This window comes from Acipenser ruthenus, chromosome 2, assembly GCF_902713425.1.
Source record: "Acipenser ruthenus chromosome 2, fAciRut3.2 maternal haplotype, whole genome shotgun sequence".
Classification (NCBI taxonomy): Eukaryota; Metazoa; Chordata; class Actinopteri; order Acipenseriformes; family Acipenseridae; genus Acipenser; species Acipenser ruthenus.
This window is the reverse complement of record NC_081190.1, coordinates 24,553,774-24,574,898: the sequence shown is the minus strand read 5'-3', so window position 1 is coordinate 24,574,898 and position 21,125 is coordinate 24,553,774. Positions and strand designations below refer to the sequence as shown.

The 21,125-nt window shown below is 36.1% G+C and overlaps 1 protein-coding gene across 2 annotated transcripts in view; it reads left to right on the top strand.

The window, feature by feature from the left end:
• LOC117962511 (putative histone-lysine N-methyltransferase PRDM6) overlaps positions 1-20,888 on the top strand; it is a 46,199-nt gene extending 25,311 nt beyond the window's left edge. Inside the window, exons 4-8 of one of the 2 annotated variants that reach the window (XM_034903546.2) lie at positions 1,664-1,791; positions 5,577-5,701; positions 6,546-6,888; positions 14,138-14,314; positions 19,084-20,888. In XM_034903546.2, coding sequence (XP_034759437.1) covers positions 1,664-1,791; positions 5,577-5,701; positions 6,546-6,888; positions 14,138-14,314; positions 19,084-19,198 — 888 coding nt within the window. In that variant the 3' untranslated portion in view covers positions 19,199-20,888. Of the gene's footprint in view, positions 1-1,663; positions 1,792-5,576; positions 5,702-6,545; positions 6,889-14,137; positions 14,325-19,083 lie in introns of both variants that reach the window. The other variant, XM_034014175.3, reaches the window with a different exon arrangement.
• The last annotated feature ends 237 nt before the right edge of the window (positions 20,889-21,125 follow it).

Genomic DNA, 21,125 nt, shown 5'->3' with positions numbered 1-21,125 from the left:
GAGCCAGGGGAAGAGACAGGTACTTGTTACCATTATGGAGCAGCACGGCTTTGAGGCTCCTGGATGAGCTGTCAATGAAGGACAGTATAACGAGAACATGGGCAGCAGTGTGGAGTAGTGGTTAGGGCTCTGGACTCTTGACCGTAGGGTTGTGGGTTCAATCCCCAGTGGAGGACACTGCTGTTGTACCCTTGAGCAAGGTACTTCACCTAGATTGCTCCAGTAAAAACCCAACTGTATAAATGGGTAATTGTATGTAAAAATAATGTGATATCTGTATAATGTGAAATAATGTATAATGTGATATCTTGTAACAATTGTAAGTCGCCCTGGATAAGGGCGTCTGCTAAGAAATAAATAATAATAAAATAATAATAATGATGGGAGACTACATTTGGGGGCTGATTCGTGAAAGTGATTTACAGTATAATCGTAAATCTCGAAAAACTACTCACTTCTAAATCTTTTGTAGTCATTTTTGTATTACTTTAGTATAAATACATGTTAATTTGGATTCATATGTTGTTTTTTTCTGACTTTATGTGAACGGAAATACACAAATTCGCCCGTTTTCTCATTGGAAATAGGTAAATTTCAAAATATCACTGTCCTGGTCACAAAAGCAAAGTTTGTGGGGAATAATAGCCATTTTCTATACTTTTGAGACATAAGCAATTAGGAAATAACACTTACTAGCCAGGAACAAAAATTGTGTTACATAGTGTATCCACTGTTAAGATCCCCAAAATTCAAAATAAAAATACAGAAACCTATACTTTTCAGTTTTGTATAAAAGAAAAGGCCTCTCCCCGAATAAGCTTTCTTCCTTTTCTGTTCTGCTCAAGATGTTTCAGGTGTTGGCAGCTATCACCCAGAGGTTTCCTAACTGTTTTCATTTGTGTTATTTCCATCTTTCTTTTATTTTATAAAGTTTTTTCATAGCATTGATGAAAAACTCTCAGCGTGTGTAATCACTAGCTCTAAATCACAAGATGCCATGTTTACATGTCTAATAACACGAAATGCTGATTCTGAATCTGTTTTATTTTTTACAATTGTTCCGTGGCTACCCGCTCTTTGCTGTGTCAGGCCCGCGAACAAAGCGATATTAACGCATTTAAGCTGTTTATGTAGATTCTTTTGTGGTTTAAACATTTAGAATTATTTGGCACTGACATTCTAGGTGCAACATCTACACTCTCAGTGAAATTATAAGTGTAGTTGCTGCTAATAGGCTCCAATAGGGATGTGACTTATAATATTGAAAGTATAGTATCTGATCCCCAATAACCTTTTCCCTTTAGATCTGTCTTCTTATGCCCGTCAAAGTTCTACAGCTATACCTATATCAATATCAAATTAAGGCAATGAAGAAAAGAAAAATAACACCATACAAATAAAAACTAGACTTTAAAAAAATTAAAAAAAACAAAAAAACAATTGGGACACGATTGGACAATTGGAAGACACTTGTTGAATTGCGATTGTGATGATCTCTTTCTGTAGAAAAATGCTTAATTTACAATCTGTGTTCTTCCTGAAGGCAGTGACAAATCACAAGGCCATAAATTTCACGACGGGCAGCTTAGAGACACAGATGCAGCAGTGAGAATGATTGCTGATGATTCCGTCTAACTACTTGACCTTTTGAACTGTTTTGCAGATATATGACCAGGAAGGGACATTACAGCACTTTATCGATGGGAGCGAACCCAGCAAGTCTAGCTGGATGAGGTACATCCGCTGTGCAAGGCACTGTGGGGAACAGAACATGATGGTGGTTCAATACAGGTAGGGTATTGTTTTTGGATGGCCTACTTCACCCACTAGTGGTTCACAGCATGTCAAAAGCTGAACAGCACTGCACAGAGAATCCTTTGTGAAGAGGAAGTCCCATTAAGATCGTGTGGGTGAAAACTCAAACTTAGTCCAAGTACAAACTCAAGAAATCTCTCACTCAAGAAATATCTCAAGCCAAGCACAATGATCAGAGACAGCATGAGATAATTTAGTCACACAGTACCTCCACCATGGTCAGTCTACAATGTAATTGTTTCTGTCATTGATAATTATACAAGAATAACACATTTGAAAACCTCAATGTGTATACAAATAGGTCATTCAAGCTCATAGACCAGCAAGGGGTTACTTGTCCTCTTAAGTAAATGATTTGCATCATAAGAACATAAGAACATAAGAAAGTTTACAAACGAGAGGAGGCCATTCAGCCCATCTTGCTCGTTTGGTTGTTAGTAGCTTATTGATCCCAGAATCTGATCAAGCAGTTTCTTGAAGGATCCCAGGGTGTCAGCTTCAACAACATTACTGGGGAGTTGGTTCCAGACCCTCACAATTCTCTGTGTAAAAAAGTGCCTCCTATTTTCTGTTCTGAATGCCCCTTTATTGTAGCTCCATTTGTGACCCCTGGTCTTTGTTTCTTTTTTCAGGTCAAAAAAGTCCCCTGGGTCGACATTGTCTATACTTTTTAGGATTTTGAATGCTTGAATCAGATCGCCGCGTAGTCTTCTTTGTTCAAGACTGAATAGATTAAATTCTTTTAGCCTGTCTGCATACAACATGCCTTTTAAATCCAGGATAATTCTGGTCGCTCTTCTTTGCACTCTTTCAAGAGCAGCAATATCCTTTGCCATGCGTCTGCCCAGTTCTGAATGCTGTCTAGATCATTTTGAATTACCTTTGCTGCTGCAACAGTGTTTGCCACGCCTCCTATTTTTGTGTCGTCTGCAAATTTAACAAGTTTGCTTACTATACCAGAATCTAAATCATTAATGTAGATTAGGAATAGCAGAGGACCTAATACTGATCCCTGTGGTACACCACTGGTTACGTCACTCCATTTTGAGGTTTCTCCTCTAATCAGTACTTTCTGTTTTCTACATGTTAACCACTCCCTAATCCATGTGCATGCATTTCTTTGAATCCCTACTGCATTCAGTTTGAGAATTAATCTTTTATGCGGGACTTTGAAATAAAAATCAATCAATTAAAAGTGTGATTCCTATTAAACACCCCTTCATTAAAAATAAGGGTAAGAGAAAACACAGCAAACCCACCCCAGGTGTTGCCCTGTCAGCAACTGCTGGTTAGCTGGTGACCAGCAAAGAGTTGAGAAAAGTATTTACTGGCCAGGTATATAAAATCTCAGACAAGGTTTACAGCAATTGCATTACTTAGGAGAGTGGACAGCAAACAGCTGTCTTTTTATACAGGAGAGACATTTTAATGGACCTTTTTTTTCTCGGACCAGTTTACAGTAAGTACCTCCTGAACCTGCCGCTAGTCTTCTGAACCTGCACAGTCCCAGCTGTGACCAGCATACACCAGTGCTAGTCATTGCTGGTTGTTCCATCAGATTTCCATTTTACTGCATCCATTGTCTGTAAATATGGTTTGATTTTTTTTCTGTGGTATAATATTGTTGACACGATTTTGCATAAATGGAAGTATATAACAGCAACCATAAGGCAGGGACTATAATACATTGTCATTATTCATAAGATCCCTTCAATAACGACCTTCTTTTCTGTTTAATGTGGCAGATATGTTTTCAATACTAAAAGAGCTTTATTAAAAAGCAACATAGATGTGATCTCCAAAAGGGAAATTCCAAAACCTCTATCCAATTTTTTGAGCGCCCATATATAAGCAAACACAAAATGTGGACATTAACGTGCCAGAGACATCTACACTGTGCATAGATGTCCTCCTCACTTGGAGTCAGCTGGTTTGAATTCCATATGTTATGATTTGCAGTATCTAAATGGAATTCTCTTCAAAGAACTTTATGATTGATTGACCCTTAGCTGAACGTTTTGTTTTTATTTTGGGGCTGACAATAATGTTCATTGGCATGTGCTCTGCTTCAACTGTGTTGGGACGCCATGCAGTTATCTTTATGAGTCATCCAACCACAATACTAAATACATGTCAGCGAGGGAAATATAATCTGAAATGCAAAAAAAAAACGCTTTGATGTACTTCAGCACACAGAGATTTGTGCGAGTTTTGGAACCGACTGCCTGCTTGTAAGGAACGGTGTACTCTTACACTTATTTCACCCTTTTTCAAAGCCGCCGAGACCACCCATTGCTTAAAAACAGCCCTGCTCTTTCAGCAGCAAGCCGAGTCATTTAGTCTTAGTACATTTATTTGTGTGCAGCAGTGTTTATGTTAAGTGAAGCCAAACTGAGAGATGAAATGTTACAAGGATAGTGTACAAAGTATACCCGTTTTTTTCCCAGGTTGCAAGACGTGTGTGATTTATAGGCCTGACATTGTTTGATTTTTATGTCGTGGTGGAAAGAATTAATAAAATTCACAGGCTTCAGCAATTCTTGTGAGAACAAAGCAGAGTTTTTGTCAGATATTCATAGAATTTTTACATTTATTTATTTTATTTTATTTTATTTTAAAGCCAGCAGAAGCAAATACAAAAAGCATTCTGCTTAGCTAGCAGTGTCTGGGCGATACAACATGGTAGCTTGTGTAAAAAACAAGAAGATAAATGAAATTTTTGCAGCTGTAAGTAAAATATTGAGATTCTGCAGTTTTGTATTGATCTTTATGATCCTGTTGCCAGGGGCCGCTTTGCGGTGACAAAATATGTTGACAAGTGCATATCTCACTGCCATGAAAAATGTTTCCAAGGATTCTCCTTATGTCTGCAGTGTTAAATAAAAAACAAATTGCATTGGTGCTGGCCATTTTTCTTGGTAAAACTTCAGTTTAAGGCCTGCAGCTTGTCTTCTTGACCTGCAGTCTGAACTCAAGAGAAATCTTATGTGGTTCTTCACTGTAATTATGCCACATTTATTTTGTTTTCTGTAGACCAAGGAAAACATTTATAGTTTTTTCCAGTTATATCATTTTGTCTTTTGTGAGATTTGCAACAGTAAGTTTGCTCACTGTTTCCCAGTCTTACCTAATACCAAGTAGCAGGATAAATAATACTGAATTAATCCTAGCGTTATCATAATATATAACATCTACAGTACATATACACAGTACGTAAATCTCATTGTGATAAGGGCTTCTGTGAGCCTTTCACCAGAAAACAACTCTGCTCAGTGCATTGTACAGCTAGGGGAGGTGAAAGGGTGCTGTTAGGGCTGCAGTAGGGCTGGGTTCTCAGGTGTCAGGAAAATATTACAAATAATTAAAATGTTCACTCTACTATACAATATTGCAATTTCCAATTGTAATCAAATTAGTATTGCTTTACTCCACTGTAACACTACACCACCCCATACAGTTTTAAAAAGGACATTTTTTACTGTAACAATAATCATACCATTACTTACTCATGTGAAAAGGACTGAGGCTGCTAACAATTAGCTTTCTTAAACACAGTGGGGTTCTGGAACAGCAAAGCACACACACATAAGGTCGACACATCTGAGTACTACAATCCCAAATGCATGCTGGTCATTTTTTATGTTATGTATTTATTGTACTTAAATAAGCTGATACTTCAGGAACAGAAAATGAAGTAAGATATGACCATAAAGATAGCCTTATCAAAGCCATACCCGTTAACTCTGTTTTTCTCTGTGCAGATCATGTATATTCTACAGAGCGTGCATGGACATCCCCCGTGGGACAGAGTTGCTGGTATGGTACAATGACAGCTACACATCCTTCTTTGGAATCCCGCTGCAGTGTATCGCACAAGATGAAAACTGTAAGAACTTATCTACTGTACGCTCTTTCTCTCTACCTGTATGTGCTTCCAACCTCAGGCTCCTGTGTTAAGAACGGGTACCGTTAACTTTGGAATTGGAACTTGTTGAATCCAGTTCTTTCTAATGTATCTTAATCTCAAAACTGTTTTGAAATAATATTATGAATGCCCTGATGCTCTGAAAGAATTCTATTCTATACAAACACATTTTGCTATGTCAAGATAATTGTTATAATTTACTTGAAGAGTTGATACTGTTTCTTAGATTTTACTATTACCTACACAAATATTAGAAAGTTAAATATATCATTTCACAGCTAAATAAGACACTTTTGATGTCTTGATATAACAACATTAATAAACAGTATCAACTCTTCTAATCAATTTTACCCAATGAACAAAACCCCTTAATGTATAAGGGCATAAAATACAGTAGAATTTGCCATTCTAAAATCTTACTGTTTGCAGAATCTCTTTCTATTTTTGAACACAGCATATGATAATGGTATGAATATGTAATGCGGTATGTTTTCACATAAGCTATTAGGGTTTTTTTTTTCTTGGACATAGCCCAATTCAGACTTTAATATAGAGTAGTTTTGAGGAATCTTCAGATGTTTTTAAAACAGCTATCATAAAGAAAAAGAAAAATATCAACAGCTGTTTTAACTTTGTATTATATTTCAAAATTGTCCTTTAAAACTCTAATGATCCAAAATAATTGAATATGCACATATATTTTAATTTTGAATTAACAGCTCATGAGAATGAACAGTGTATCATATTAACTTAATGATTTTTGGTTTTGTTTGTGCGTGTGTGTGTGTGTGTCTTGTTCCCAAAGTGAACGTCCCTGCATCTGTAATGGAAGCAATGTCCCGTCAGGAGACACTACAGCCCTTTACCAAGACTAGCAAAGGTTCTTCCTCAGTGCTGCTTCGCTCCATGGTCTTCCCACACACCTCGTGCACTAGAAGCTTCTCACTTTTGGACAAGCCGGGTCAAGTAGAATCTGGGTTTAACCAAATGAATGGCAAAAACCAGCGGGTCCTTGCGAGTCCTACTTCAACAAGCCAACTGAGCTCTGAGTTCAGTGACTGGCATCTCTGGAAATGTGGTCAGTGCTTTAAGACTTTCACCCAGCGTATCCTCCTCCAGATGCATGTGTGCACACAGAACCCAGACAGGTAAAACAATGCAAGAGATACTACTCTCACTTGATACAATTACTCAGTAACTACTGTATTTCTATTGCTTTAGATTTTTAGTCGACTACAATCCAATAAGACCTGATGAAGTACAATAGCTTGAAATAACATAAGAACATAAGAAAGTTTACAAACGAGAGGAGGCCATTCAGCCCATCTTTCTCATTTGGTTGTTAGTAGCTTATTGATCCCAGAATCTCATCAAGCAGCTTCTTGAAGGATCCCAGGGTGTCAGCTTCAACAACATTACAAACATCATCATACACAACTTTTAGTTTTTAAATAAATAAGCTAAGGAGAACTAGAGCCTAGACAAAGAGAAGTACATAGTTCTTTTAAAACCCAAGTATCAAATGGTTAATTGTTTTCTAATGGTCTAATTTGATTGAAACTCATTCACATGAATATTTAGTGTTTCATCTCAAGAAAATGTTGAAGAGTTGTATGGTAAGACATAATTGGTTTGCTGATATTTTTAACACAGTAGTAAAATTGTTAACAAAGTATAATAAAGATTTTAAGGTTGCATGTTTCTCACCAGCAATGATAAAGTAGGCCTGGTCGATTACTGTTCCTGCTCAAGAACAGTATTAGAAACATAGTGAAATAGATGTTTGCCATTGATGTAACATTTGCATGTGTAATTTGGCTGATTGCATTGTATTGGCAATGTTTGTGGCCATTTTGCTTCGAACAGTGATATGTTAAATTGGTGTTACGGTCAATGGTGATTGCTAGAGTAATAGAATAGCAACTGGTGATTAATGGCAGCAGTAGTCTTAATTATTTATCACCATCATATACCCTTACTGCAGGTGTTGTTTGTAGTAGAATATGAGAGAAAGAGTGCTGTGCATGCAATGCAATGGGGAAAGGTGTTAAAACAATATTGACCAAAAGGCGATTTTAAAAAATCAGTAATAAGTTCAAATTAATTGATCCTCGTGAAGGGTTTTATAACAATTTGCTATGTTTTTATATTTTTAAAGCACCCTAATTAACTTACTTAATTTTTGCTTTAAAATACATACTGATTACATTTACCGTCAAATTACATTTTAATTATGTCGCTGCTGTCTTTAATGGCTTTTATCAAGTATCAAATAACAAAAAACAATTGCAGTTATTTAATGATAAAGCTAAAATACCCAAATCGCTTATCACAGTTATTGCTTGTTTTATTATTTGACACTGTTTAAAATGTAATTGTAGGGTAAGTTCAAAACACATAAATGAAGCCATGTTTACCAAAATAAATGAAATTATGGAAATGGAACAATAGATATATTCATTCTACACAGCTGAAAAAGGGCTTTTGTCTGAAACATCTGGAAATAAATGACTTTTTTAATCATTTAAACCTTTTGTGTACATGCAAAAAATATATACTTTTCATATATATATATATATATATATATGAAGTCCTGCCTTAAACAATCTATATTATCAATGATGTTTGCTCCTGTCATACTCATTTCAGGGTTCACATGCAGTGTGCAGCGTCTCTGAACTTAATTAAGTACTGAGAGGTAATGAATTGAAATTTTTTGCTTAGCACTATTTTTCTTCAGAGCATATAAACCTATAAATCCACTGTTGCTGTCAAAAGGAAATACCTACCCGAACTGTGATGTGGAGGAAAACAGATGCCACTTATTCAATAAACTAATATCCATATAGAAGAAAAATGTTGCCTGGATACCTCAGAGTCGAAGTCGGTTTGAACGTTTGTCAATATCAAACTTTATAGTCCTGAAGTGAGGATAAAATTTAGCTGAACAAGGGAATCAAGTTCTGTGATTATTTGGAAGCATAGACTGTATACACAGTAAATATAACTATATCTAATTCCGTGTCAGTACATTTTACATACATTTATACGTATATACCAACATAAATACATACGTACATACTGTACATACATGCCTACAGTACATCCATACAGACATATGTTCTGATTTTAGAAGTAAAAAGGAAAACGTAAATTATCTTGGTTATCTTGTTTACCAGTTTTGACTTAATCAATAACTTGGACGATTTTATTTTTATTTGATGCTTATTAATTACTAGCATCCACATGGAATTATTTAAACACAGGGTCGACTACAGTAAGTAGAAGAAGATCAGTAGTAGTTGAACCATGTTTGCAGGTATGTAGTGTACTAATTCAATTGAGTACAGTCAGAACAGAAATTATCACTTTCTTGAAGGACACAAACATCAGGAGAGGGGTGAAAATAGTACCAATAATAAAGGGTAGGTAAATGTTAATACCAAACACATCTTTAGGACATAGCATGTGCTAGCAGTTAGTTAACCCTCAGTTGTGGCTGCTGGTGGTTTAATGTTGGTTTAATGGCAACTGCTGTCACTTATAAGGAGGCTGACTGTCCTTCGTAGGTTTTTCAGGGAGAAACAATTACATGAACACCCACTACCTACTGTAGCAGCTCAGCATTCAGGTCTATAATACTGCACAGCTGTTGAGACCGGTCATCCCATCCCATGTCACAAACTAACACATATTGCTCATCTCCCAGATCAATGGCAGCTCCAGTGCTGAAGTAGTTTTCCTATTGGGGGTCTGCAGCTATGGCCAAAAGTTTTGTATCACCCTATAGAATTAACTAATTTTGCTTAATAAAGTCGAATAATGTTATAATGTTAAAAAATTGACAAAAATTGGAAAATGTGATATTTTTAAATCTAACATGGAATACTGTACTACTATTATGGCTTCCGGTAGACATTTGCAATATCATTTTATAGTTTCTTTAATTACATGATGTTAAATAAAACTAGGCAATGTGAAACTTTTGGCCATAGCTGTACTGTACACCACTCGTTTTCAGTTTCCCCCGATATGTTTTGATGAATATTTGCTTGAGTTGCAGGTCAGGAGGTGCATGTTCAGGCTTTGTTTCTTTTTGTTCTTAGGGAGAACAAGCCTGGAATCACCTGTCTGAGGAGTTCAGATTGGAAACAAATGGTGGTGTATACTCCAGATGGAAATCTACTTCAGTAATGACATATTTCAATACTATAGTCACTGACTGGCATGTACAGTATATGGGTCCTTCTACGATAAAAAGATTCTGCTGCCCTTGTTGTAGCGGTAACACATTAGTTTAAAGGGTACCTGTAGTGGTAGTGAATATAAAATCATTTCAATAGAGAATATGTGGCTAAAAACTTCTGACACAATTTATAGCCCTTGCTCGGCCAATTTATATAGCACACAGGATATGACGTTAGGTCGCTGATTTCCCTATTTCCCAACACTGCTAGTTTATAGCTGCAGCTATTAAAATGATTTGCGACGGCATTTATCCGATTATTATGGATGAAGAAAGTAAAATAGAAGGGTACTTATATGAATCGTTGAGGTCGGGCTACCCCAGTTTAACTTTGTCAGGCAGCGATAGTGAATATTCAGACGAGGATAACGAACAGGAGTCTGCAACCAGCCTAATCTGAGAAAACTGAACCCAAAAAGGCCCCAAATACTTGGTGCAGCTGTAGTAAATGTGTTGCAATAACTTTTGTCTATGTGTCAATTCTTTTTATACAAAACCTTCATACCATGCACATTTAATGTAATGTATCCCGTAAACCCATGCGCACGACTTTTGGCCTATCAGGGAAATCAACAACTTGACGTCATGTTACTGCCTGAAAGGCTGTAATGTGTCAGCTCCCTCAAGTGTTACTTGACCCTGAAAGTGGACAAAGAAATTGAAAACATCAAATCGACCAAATCGGTGCAGTAAGAAGCATTTATTGGATATGAGGAGCACAAAGAGAGCTTTGTTATTTTTGGCTGCAGTTACCCTTTAAGGATCAGTTTTATATATATATATATAAAACAATAGTACATCTATAATTGTGTTATAAAGGATGTTATAAACAATAGTATAGATTTTGTATATTACTACTACTATGACTACTACGACTACGACTACTATTACTACTACTACTACTAATAATAATAATAATAATAATAATAATAATAATTATCAACCTTTTATAACTACTTAACAGTTGCTGTATAAATGAATAATTTAACTAAAGTGTGACCATTGTATCCAGGACACAATGTAGTGTAAAACTGCATTGTCGCTTGTTGTATAAGGATCATCACTTTTAGGACTTTAAATTAAGTCTCACAAGGACTAGATGGTTGATTTTTATCATACATGGCCATCCTCTTTAAAATATTGCTGGGTGCAATAGAAGCAACCACATTTGCTTACATTGGACTATAGACTGGCCCATATGAATTGTATTTATTTTCTGTTCAATCTTTATAAATGTGGGAGGTAAAGTAGATTTTTGATAAACCTAACACACCTGAGTTTAGGATGACCTGCTTACAGTATTTCACTTTGTATAAAAGCTTTGTGAATGGCCAACAGTGTATTGATATACTGCTATGGCCAAAAGTTTTGCATCACCCTGTAGAATGAACTAATTTTGCTTCATAGTCAAATGAAACCTGCTGAATAATGTTATGTTAACAGTTTGAAATCTAACATGAAATACTAAACTACTATTATGGCTTCCGGCAGACTTTTGCAATATCATTTTGTAGTTTCCCGCTCCAGGAACCGACTACACTATGCAAATCCCCCTAAACTGACCACCTTCTGGGCTCCCGGAGTCCCGCTATCCTCACGGCGACTCCGGCCTCTTTAAACTGCCTTTTCAAAAGGCCTCGGCTGGGCAATGCCTTCACGAGCACCGTCTTGCAGTGGAAGGGTTTCATGTAGTAGTTCTCTCCATGGAGCGGACGCTCTCCTCCTCGATGTCAACACAGCAAGCTTTCGATCAGCAACTGTCTGTATGGCTATGGCCTTGCAGTAGCCTTGAGCTGTGACACACACTTTTTGAGCTGCGCGCAGGCTCCCCGGGCACGCCACCCAGCCAATCATGACCTTCTGATCAACTCAGCACCTGTCGAGCCTCCCTGCTCAATTAGTTGCTTAGCAACACGTCTCCTGTTGTGCTTCCCAGCTGCTTCCATAAAGGCACACATGCACTCAAGAGCCAGCGACAGGGTACTCTATATATATATATATATATATATATATATATATATATATATATATATATATATATATATATTTTAAATGATGTCTCAATCTTAAAATTTCAGGTGATGCAAAACTTTTGGCCATAGCTGTATATACATTTTACAGATTGTATAGGTTGTGTGTAACACATCATTTGTGCAATTTAGTGCTACATTAAGTTGTGTCCTAAGAAAGATATTTCAAGGTTTTCAGTGGTAAATTCAGTACTTTTTTCATGGCGAAAGCAGATTACTGTGGTCAGTGTATTGTCAATGAAATTGTTTATGAAAGGGCACAGGACAATATCAGTGACAATGCCCATCATTCCATGTGCATAAAGCAAGTTAGTCATTATACTGCCCTATCAAAAGGCTAAAGTTGAAAAGGCTTTATTGAGTGGCCTATTAAGATGATATCTATATAAACAGTGAACAAGTGAAATAATAGCCATTAAAACTTAATGGTCCCTTTGATCATTATGGGAATGGATTTTCACTGTACAGAATGTACCTAAATGTATATGTATTTGGGCCAAATTGTTAATTCTTCACTGTTTACTTGACTCTACCATGAGATCACAACTTGATCACATGAAGATAACAGCATGCTCCCCATAGACTATTCTGGGTTTCCTTTTGTTTTAACTGAGTTACAGGGTTTAGTTTTTATTGATCACATAATAAAATGATGCTTTCAACCACAGCTGGTTAGCCATTTTCAATAATTACCTAAAGCAGTTTCTAAACCCCTCTAATTCAGATCAGTGGTAACATTTTTTGTCCCCATTAAATAGAACAGGAATAAAGCAAGGAAAATGATACTTTAATTCTCAAGAATGAATAATTATAAAACCATTGTAAATGTTAACATTATGAACTGTAGAGTTAAATTAATTAATATTTTGTTTTAATTCAAAAGGGTGTTATAAAGGATATTTATGGGCCAGTATTGTCTAAATGGAAACAATTCTGATATTTGGGTATCATAAGAATATATCATTAATTAGTTGGCCATAAATGCATATACAGTGTTTTTTTTTTTTTGTCATAGCTTTAAAATAAAATAACAGTAATGTTGTTAGGGTTTAGAATTCTAGAAAATTGGATTAACAATGCAAATCATTAAGAGTAAGGCGTGTTTTCTTCTTCACCCTGTAGACTTTATAATCTAAGGATGCATTGTAATGCTGTTTATGGGATTTTCTGATAAAGATCTAAAGTGCCCCCTTGACATCATGCTGGAGGTATTTGAAGACATTATCTGTGCAATTTACAAAGGCGCATTGATGAAAATGGTGTTGTATTAAACAATACCCACCCATTAATCATGTAAAAAAAAAAAAATCTGCGATCAATGCCCAGGGCTCTCAAGCATTATGCAATAATAGTGTTTGTAATCACTGAAGCAAAAAGCCACAATTAAAAATGTATTTGACAAATGAGGAGCCATAGTCTCTATATTACACAATTGTGTTGTTAAACATACTTTATCACTTTCATCTTGTTTTTATTTCCCTTTGGGTCATTTTTCTTCACTTGCACTCGTTTAACCATGGCTGACCTTGAAGTACTGAAGTGAAATCATCTAAAAGTCGCTAGTAGCTAAACTGAGTTCTATAAAGGTTGATTTCACGCTAGTTTGTTTTATTTTATTTTTAACAAAGGTATTATTTGTGTGACGGCATGTTCTGTAGTTCTATATTATCCAAATTGTAGACTGTACACAACAGCAAACAATCAGGGCTGTTATATTACACAATATCAAGGACTGGGTTGTACTCACAGTTCTGTTGGGTGAAGAATCAAATGTAATATTTAAACCTTTCACATATGTTTGCTGGTTTAATCTCTTTTCCCAGTGCCTGCTCTAATTTGAGAAATTGTATGTTTCAACTATGTTGCACACAACTGAGTTTGGTTGAAATGGTTGAACTATGGGAATCTTGAATGTAAAGCATTATGAGGCTGACATTGCCATGACGGGGTTCCAAAAGCAAAATCATACTGATATTTACACTGTACCTGAGTGCAGAGTGTGAATGTGTCATGGATACTGAAGTGTCTACTTTTTTCATAGTTTCACCTTTAAAAGCATACCGTATGAAAGCAGGCGTGTTGTCATTAGTGTAACACATGCTTTCCTGTATTGCTGTCTAGGCCTTACCAGTGCGGCCACTGCTCCCAGTCCTTTTCCCAGCCTTCGGAACTCCGAAATCATGTTGTCACCCATTCGAGCGACAGGCCTTTCAAATGTGGCTACTGCGGCCGCGCCTTTGCCGGAGCGACAACCCTCAACAACCACATCCGTACACACACCGGGGAGAAGCCATTCAAGTAAGTAACAGTGAGTACCACAACTTATTAGCACACATACTTTTCAACCCCTTTCTGTCTCACAGCATCTGTTTTAGCACTAGCTTTGCAATGATATTGACTACTAGTATAGCATTTATTATTGTGGACTCGGGATCCATTTAATGAGGGGCTGTATTTTATATTTCTTCATATTTCTTTTAAGGGAGCCCTTAACTCATATATCAAAACTTTAATGACTTTAATGGGCATAAAGCTAAACATGTATTCAGTAAATCTTAACTTGAATGCTGTGCTTTTCAATATGCTTGTCTCTGCCCAATCATGATTCCTGTAATTTTCTGATTGAACAGTAATGTGACTCATAGGTAACATAGAAAATTGAAGGGAGTGATGAATAGCACTACATTTGCTGTAAGATGTTCTTAGCTAAATGTCTTAATGTTCTTTAATGTCGGCAGATCGGGGGAGCGCGACTGGAAGTGGGTTAAAATACAAATCTTTTAGGAGCTTTCATAATTACAGTAGATTAGAACTCCTTTATTCATCACTTGAGAACAGGAGGTACTGTATGAAAATGTATAAGAGGGGGTATTTCACTCTCTGCAGTGTTTGTCTGCTTTAGTGATAGGAATCACCGTTTCCCTGCCCCCACATTAAATTGGAACTGAACCTGTCCCAAGCTGAAGCAGACTGCTGAAAAACAAGTAGATACTGAATTCTGCAGCTGCGGGTGAACCCCAGAGCTGAATCAATTCTATATCTCTACCAGTAAGATAAAATGAGCTTAAAATATTTAATGTTAATTTTTAGTGCTTGTGAGTAAAGTGCTCATAAATGTGAGGGATTTTGCACTAGTTCTAGTTAGGCACTGTGCTTAGACTCCGAGAGCCTCCAGCAACAGCTCTGTAAGTGCAGTGACCAGCCCTGACATTCACTAATGTTCAGTTGGCGCTAAACTGAGACCAGTAATCTCACTTCACTTGTTACACAAGCCAGATTCTAACCTAGAGGTGAAATAGCCTGAAATTCTTCAGTAATGAGCTCCACACTGGACAGTCCGGATAGGTTCTTGCTGAAGGGATTTTCCAGTGTTTGATCTTTTATAGATTATATTAAGTGAGACTGCGTAGGCCGGTGAAAGAAAACATATTTCCAAATCAAGAAATGATACCTGGCAGAGAAATCCCCACATTGTCATTTGACCTGAGCCACAGTAAAAAGGCCTTTTAGCAAGTAGACTGAAACATGGCAAGCAATTTTGAAAGATTGATTTTATCTCGGTTACACTATAAATAGATTTTTGTAATTAATTGAAGAGGTTTAAGGGTCAAAATGGAAAATAGATTTATTTTAATCCAAAGGTGTTACTTATGTGAAACCTTGTTGACTCCACTTAATTTTTTTACACCTTACGTCTGCCATGTTTTCGATAAAGCTGCCATGCAACCCTAATTGAAGCTATTAAGTTGCCTAATGCAATTATATATATTAAATCTAGAAACAACGTTTTTTTCCAATGTGTTTGCAGTGTTATAATTACGTTAGCACAGGCCCAATTAGGTAACTCAAATCATATCAAATTAGTTCTTTACAGGTACTTGTTTTGTTTGTTTAAGTCAAACAATGCGTTACACAAGTAAAGAGCTCGACTAAGCACCCAAGAGTCTGTAAATAAGCACAACAAAATCTAAATATTAATGACTGACCCATTTTTTTATTAGGGACATCTTAAGTGGGTCAACAAGTTTAAAAATGAGCTGCAGGTGTAATGCACATTTTTACTCGGTATGTACAGTACTTGAACGCACACTGATGAAAGCAAAGCATCTGATCTAAAGTTCAGAGTTTTACTTTAAGGCTAGTTCTGTACCACTGTTAAATTGGTAATAATAAATTTGAAATCTTCATTACTAGTGCACATTTTATGTTTGAAACAAAAAAGGGAATGAAGTTAACGCAGAGTGGTAACCATAAAAGCCTGGAGAACATTTTGAGGCAGTGCATTTAAAGAGCATGTAAGGCAAGGCAGTTTTAGGAAATTGCCAATGCATTGTTATACCTAACCTTAAAACCAGTGGCAGCTGGTTACTGTAGAAAATGGGGAAGCAGAAAAAAGGCAGAGGAGGGGTCCCCTTAAGCCCCCAGCAGCAGTAGAATCTCATAATCTGACAGACATCACTTTTCATATCTTCTAAACGTTTTACCCAAATTCGGCTTGTGAACACATGTTCTGCACTAGCCAGCAGAGAAAAGAAAACAGTAGCCCATCATAGTTTATTTTAATTAACGTAACTGTTACACTACCAGCGTATGTTTAAAAATGCACTGTATGCAACATTAATATGCAATATCACTTTAACACACTTTGCATAAAATATTTTCAAAACACATTTGTTAAGGCAGGAGAAAGGCAGACAAAAATCAAGCACATCCTATCGACTTAATTTGCTAAACTTAAATAAATAGCCAACACAATAATGATGTACCGTTCTGTATATATGAAACGTCCTTCTAAACCGTGCTTCATTCCTTCCACGCTCAGTATTAGCATCCAACGTCATCAGGTGATTGGCTAAAAGGGGAGGGGAGGCATGCCACCCTTGGCTATTTTGTAGATGGCTTTACTCAGCGTTCCATTTAAGCCAGCTGAAGAAATGGAAGAATATGATTGGCTAATAGTGCTAATCATAACTACAGAGGAGGCAACCGCGCGTCTGCCTCCTCTGAACAGACAGTGATGACTGAGCGGAGAATTTGGATCGGACGGCTGCCTCCGCTTTAAAGCTATGTATTTATTGTTATATTACATAAAGAAATAAAGAAATGCATACAGCTTGTTTATTAAAAACTGCTTTAAACACACAATCATGAGATACACAGAAATACTAAAAAAGAAACTTCATAAAATAGAAGAAAAGTTTTATTAAACACATTCAAAACATTTGTCAATTTTTTAATAATATAATATATTAAATATAGATTTTTCTGACTGTTTAATTTCTTCATTGCCCCGCTATTGTGTAAAATGATGAACTTTTTCTCATATTGTTTTTAATGAATGTTACAAAATATTGTATCATTGCCTAGTAGTGTACTCATGCTCCATAATCAAACTGACCTGTAACCTACAACTGGTGTATGCTCAGCCATTAAAAACATTAATAAGCATTAATAAACATCAATAAACAGTATTGATTCCAATGCTTTAATGTTTAGAAGAAAAACACTGTCACTGGCAAGTTTAGCTGGTGATAGGAGGTAGTTTATTTGGAGCATACTAATCCAGTAACTAATCAGTTTTCTAATAAGCAATCAGCGATACACAAATGTGTCATCAGCATTTCAGAAGCTCCAGAGAGACGATGATCCACACAAAGACATTAATGAATACACCAAAAATCTATAGCTGATCAATACCCCTGAGTTATTTTCATTGAACTGATAGGTTTGATACATTAAAGCTGACATGTTGCATTTGTCAAGATCATAGACCAGTTTACAACAGCGAAACAGTCCGCTTAAATGGTTTAAAGAGGAGTTTTTAAAGACACATGATACTTGCATTTATCACACTGGGTGATAGCTGACTTGGAATGTATAATTTAAGCAATAAATAATGTGCATACAAAACTGATATTTTAAGGGAGAGAATGTAAAATGAGAATCCTTCCTTATCTCCCTGGAGCTGTATTTGATTATGATATACTACTTTGTTTCTGCCATTAAGTAAAATTCAGAAGAGATTAAAGTGAAATGTAAAACATACTTTTACTCTAAACTACCTTGTAAGGTTTTTTAAAAGTACAGCAATTGTATCTCTACAGCTATGGCCAAAAGTGTTGCATCACCTAGAATTCCATGATTGAGACATCAAATGTGTATATATATATATATATATATATATATATATATATATATATATATATATATATATATATATATTAACATAATTTAGATTTTTTATTTATCATGTAATCAAAAAAAAAGTCTACTGAAGCTGTAATAGTAGTATTTCCTGTTAGATTTTGAAATGTCACATTTTTCATTTTTTGTCAGTTTTTCATTAAGTATATGAAACTACAAACCGGTATGTAATTAAATGTCAACGTAACATTATTCTGCAGGTTTCATTCTACTTTATGAAGTAAAATTTGTTAATTCTATAGGGTGATGCTAAACTTTTGGCCATAGCTGTATATTTTTGTACCTAGGATATCTTGGTGAATTCAAATAGTTTGGAAAATATCCACATCCTCTTACAAAACAATAATACGTACCAATAGATCAGTGGTGGAAAATAGCTGGGATAATCACTGTACTGATTTAGTTCTGAATTGTACAGCCCTGACACAAGCCCTCAAAATTCAGCTATAGAGTTATCTTCCTGGAGCCAGGTCTGAGGGTGAATTAGCAGTAACTAAAATTCATTTTGTCATCCTTTCTCCTCTGGGCTATAGAGCAGAAAACAGCAGAAGGGATGCTCTGTTTGATAGCTCACTACTGAAAATCTCTTTGTTCTTTATCTATTTGAAGTGACAGTGATCCTGGCAGTAACTAGACAGGCCTCTCTGGAGAAATCACCTTCCCCTCACGTTATTGACAGAGCCCTCTGTTCTGAATCAGGCAGGCATTGTCCCATCGCAGGCATCAAGGTCTGAGGAGTAGCCACCAATTAGACCTCTTCAGCCTTGTAAAATTTCCTAGCACTTTTAAGTGTCGGTTACGATTAGGCTGGAAGATGAAGCCCGTCAGATCCCTGGTCTCAATTTTCTCGCTTGCCTCTGCAGGTGCGAGAGGTGTGATCGGAGCTTCACGCAGGCCACCCAGCTGAGTCGACACCAGAGGATGCCCAACGAGTGCAAGCCAATAATGGAGAGCACAGAATCAATTGAAGTGGATTAACTGATTGACTGGCCGGAATTAAACTGCAAGGAAAGTCATGATTAAATGTCACGGACACTTAAGCAAAACCAAAGATTTCCTCTGAGCAACTTTCAGTCAGTCCCAGAAAACCAAAAGCAGTAATAAAATGAGTAAGATGTTAAGATACATTGATCCTGGCATGGATGAGAGACCTGGGGGAAAAAAGAAGAGATTATTTATTTATGACTGGGGATCACAGTACTTTCAGTGGATATGAAATCTGGGACTGCATGGATTCCCAAGTTGCTCCATCTGTAGCTTTATTTCCGAAAGCCTTTCCTACCATTGTTATTTAATACCAAAGCTAGAAGAATATTTGGGTAAGACTAGTATCTACATTATTGACTGAGAATGCACAAAGACCTTTCTTTTGGTTGCACCTTTTTTTAAGCATGATTTAAAAAGGGTTCACAAGATGGCCCTTTTTTGCTTTGTCTTGATGTGGATATCATTAAAATACATATGATGTTTGGACACTGATATGAAAGAGACATTAAACCGAACACTCAACTGTAAAATACAAAACCAAAGGATATTTAACTAACTCCCGTTGCTCTTGTATAATGTTTAGTGCACTTTTTAATAATGTTGACTTCTTTTTTTTGTTTTGTTTTTCTTGGTAAAGGTAAACAAAGTAGCTGGCCACAGGCATGTATATTATTGATGCAAAGTTCTGATTTCAATCTGTGCCAAAACATACTGAAAAAATATATTTCCTGCGGTGCAAATGAAAAGTATTTCTTCTAAGAATGAAACATGTTGACTATCAAGATGCCAAAGTACAGATTCTAAGGAACTGTTTTGCTAATATCAAAAATATACTAATTCAATTCCAAACATATTGATCCACACTCCATTTTTCCAAGAACTCATTCTAGGTAACTAAGTTGGGCCCAGCAATGATACATTAATAGAATTGAATAGGAGAAAACCTGGCTAGAAGTCAAAATGTGCTAACTCCATAATCTTAATAAAGGTGTTATATTATATTTTGTTGTGACTGCAAAGTTTCCACCCAACTATTTCAAGAATAATAAAACTGTTTGTACTGTAACTTGCAACTAAGTTATTTCTTGTCATTTTTACAATAAATTAAAATTGAAACAAACTTTGCTTGTACTTCAAAATATGACCCTTTGTCTCCTAGCCACATAGCTTCCCTTTGCCAGACCACATTCCTTATATTTAAAAACATATCAAAACTGTGCTTATTAAAGATTTATGAAATGTATTCCAGCACAATGCCAAAGCCTGTAAAACTCTGTATATGCATTTTAACTGAAGATTTTTTAAACAGTCATTTGTTTCAGTAGATGTACCTACATACAAAAATGTTGACAAATTTTGTTGGATATAATTTCTGTACAAAATCAAACATCTTCTTTAAAATTACTTAACGCCTGTGTTGCCTCATTGAGAAGAAGATGCTGAAGACTCTGAACTGCTTTGTCGTCTTTGAAACTCTTGTAAAAGGGGGTCCTCATTTGAAGTAACAGCCATTAAAGTTAACAAACACCAACAAGCCATCAAAGGCTTCTTGCAGTTCTGAGTTTTTTCAGGGCATGCGTCATCAAAAAATGTAATATGTAATAATCTAACAGTACCAAAATAAATGGATAAGGGAGAACTTGTAAAAAACGTGCTGTATTTAGTTTGTTTTAGAAAAGAACACGGGCAGTATTTGGGTTTTCTTCTAATTCCCTCTAAGGGTTTATTAAGCACTCTGGTACTCATTAAACCTCTAAAAACAAGATAATCTGCATTTCACCTTCCATTAAAAACACTTATGAATGTTATCAAAATGTGTATCCTATTAAAACTTCTATTGGAACTTGCCTCTTCCATATAGTCAGATAGTCACCCCTAGAGGCGTAGATTGCTGGGTTCAGCAAATCAAAGATTAATT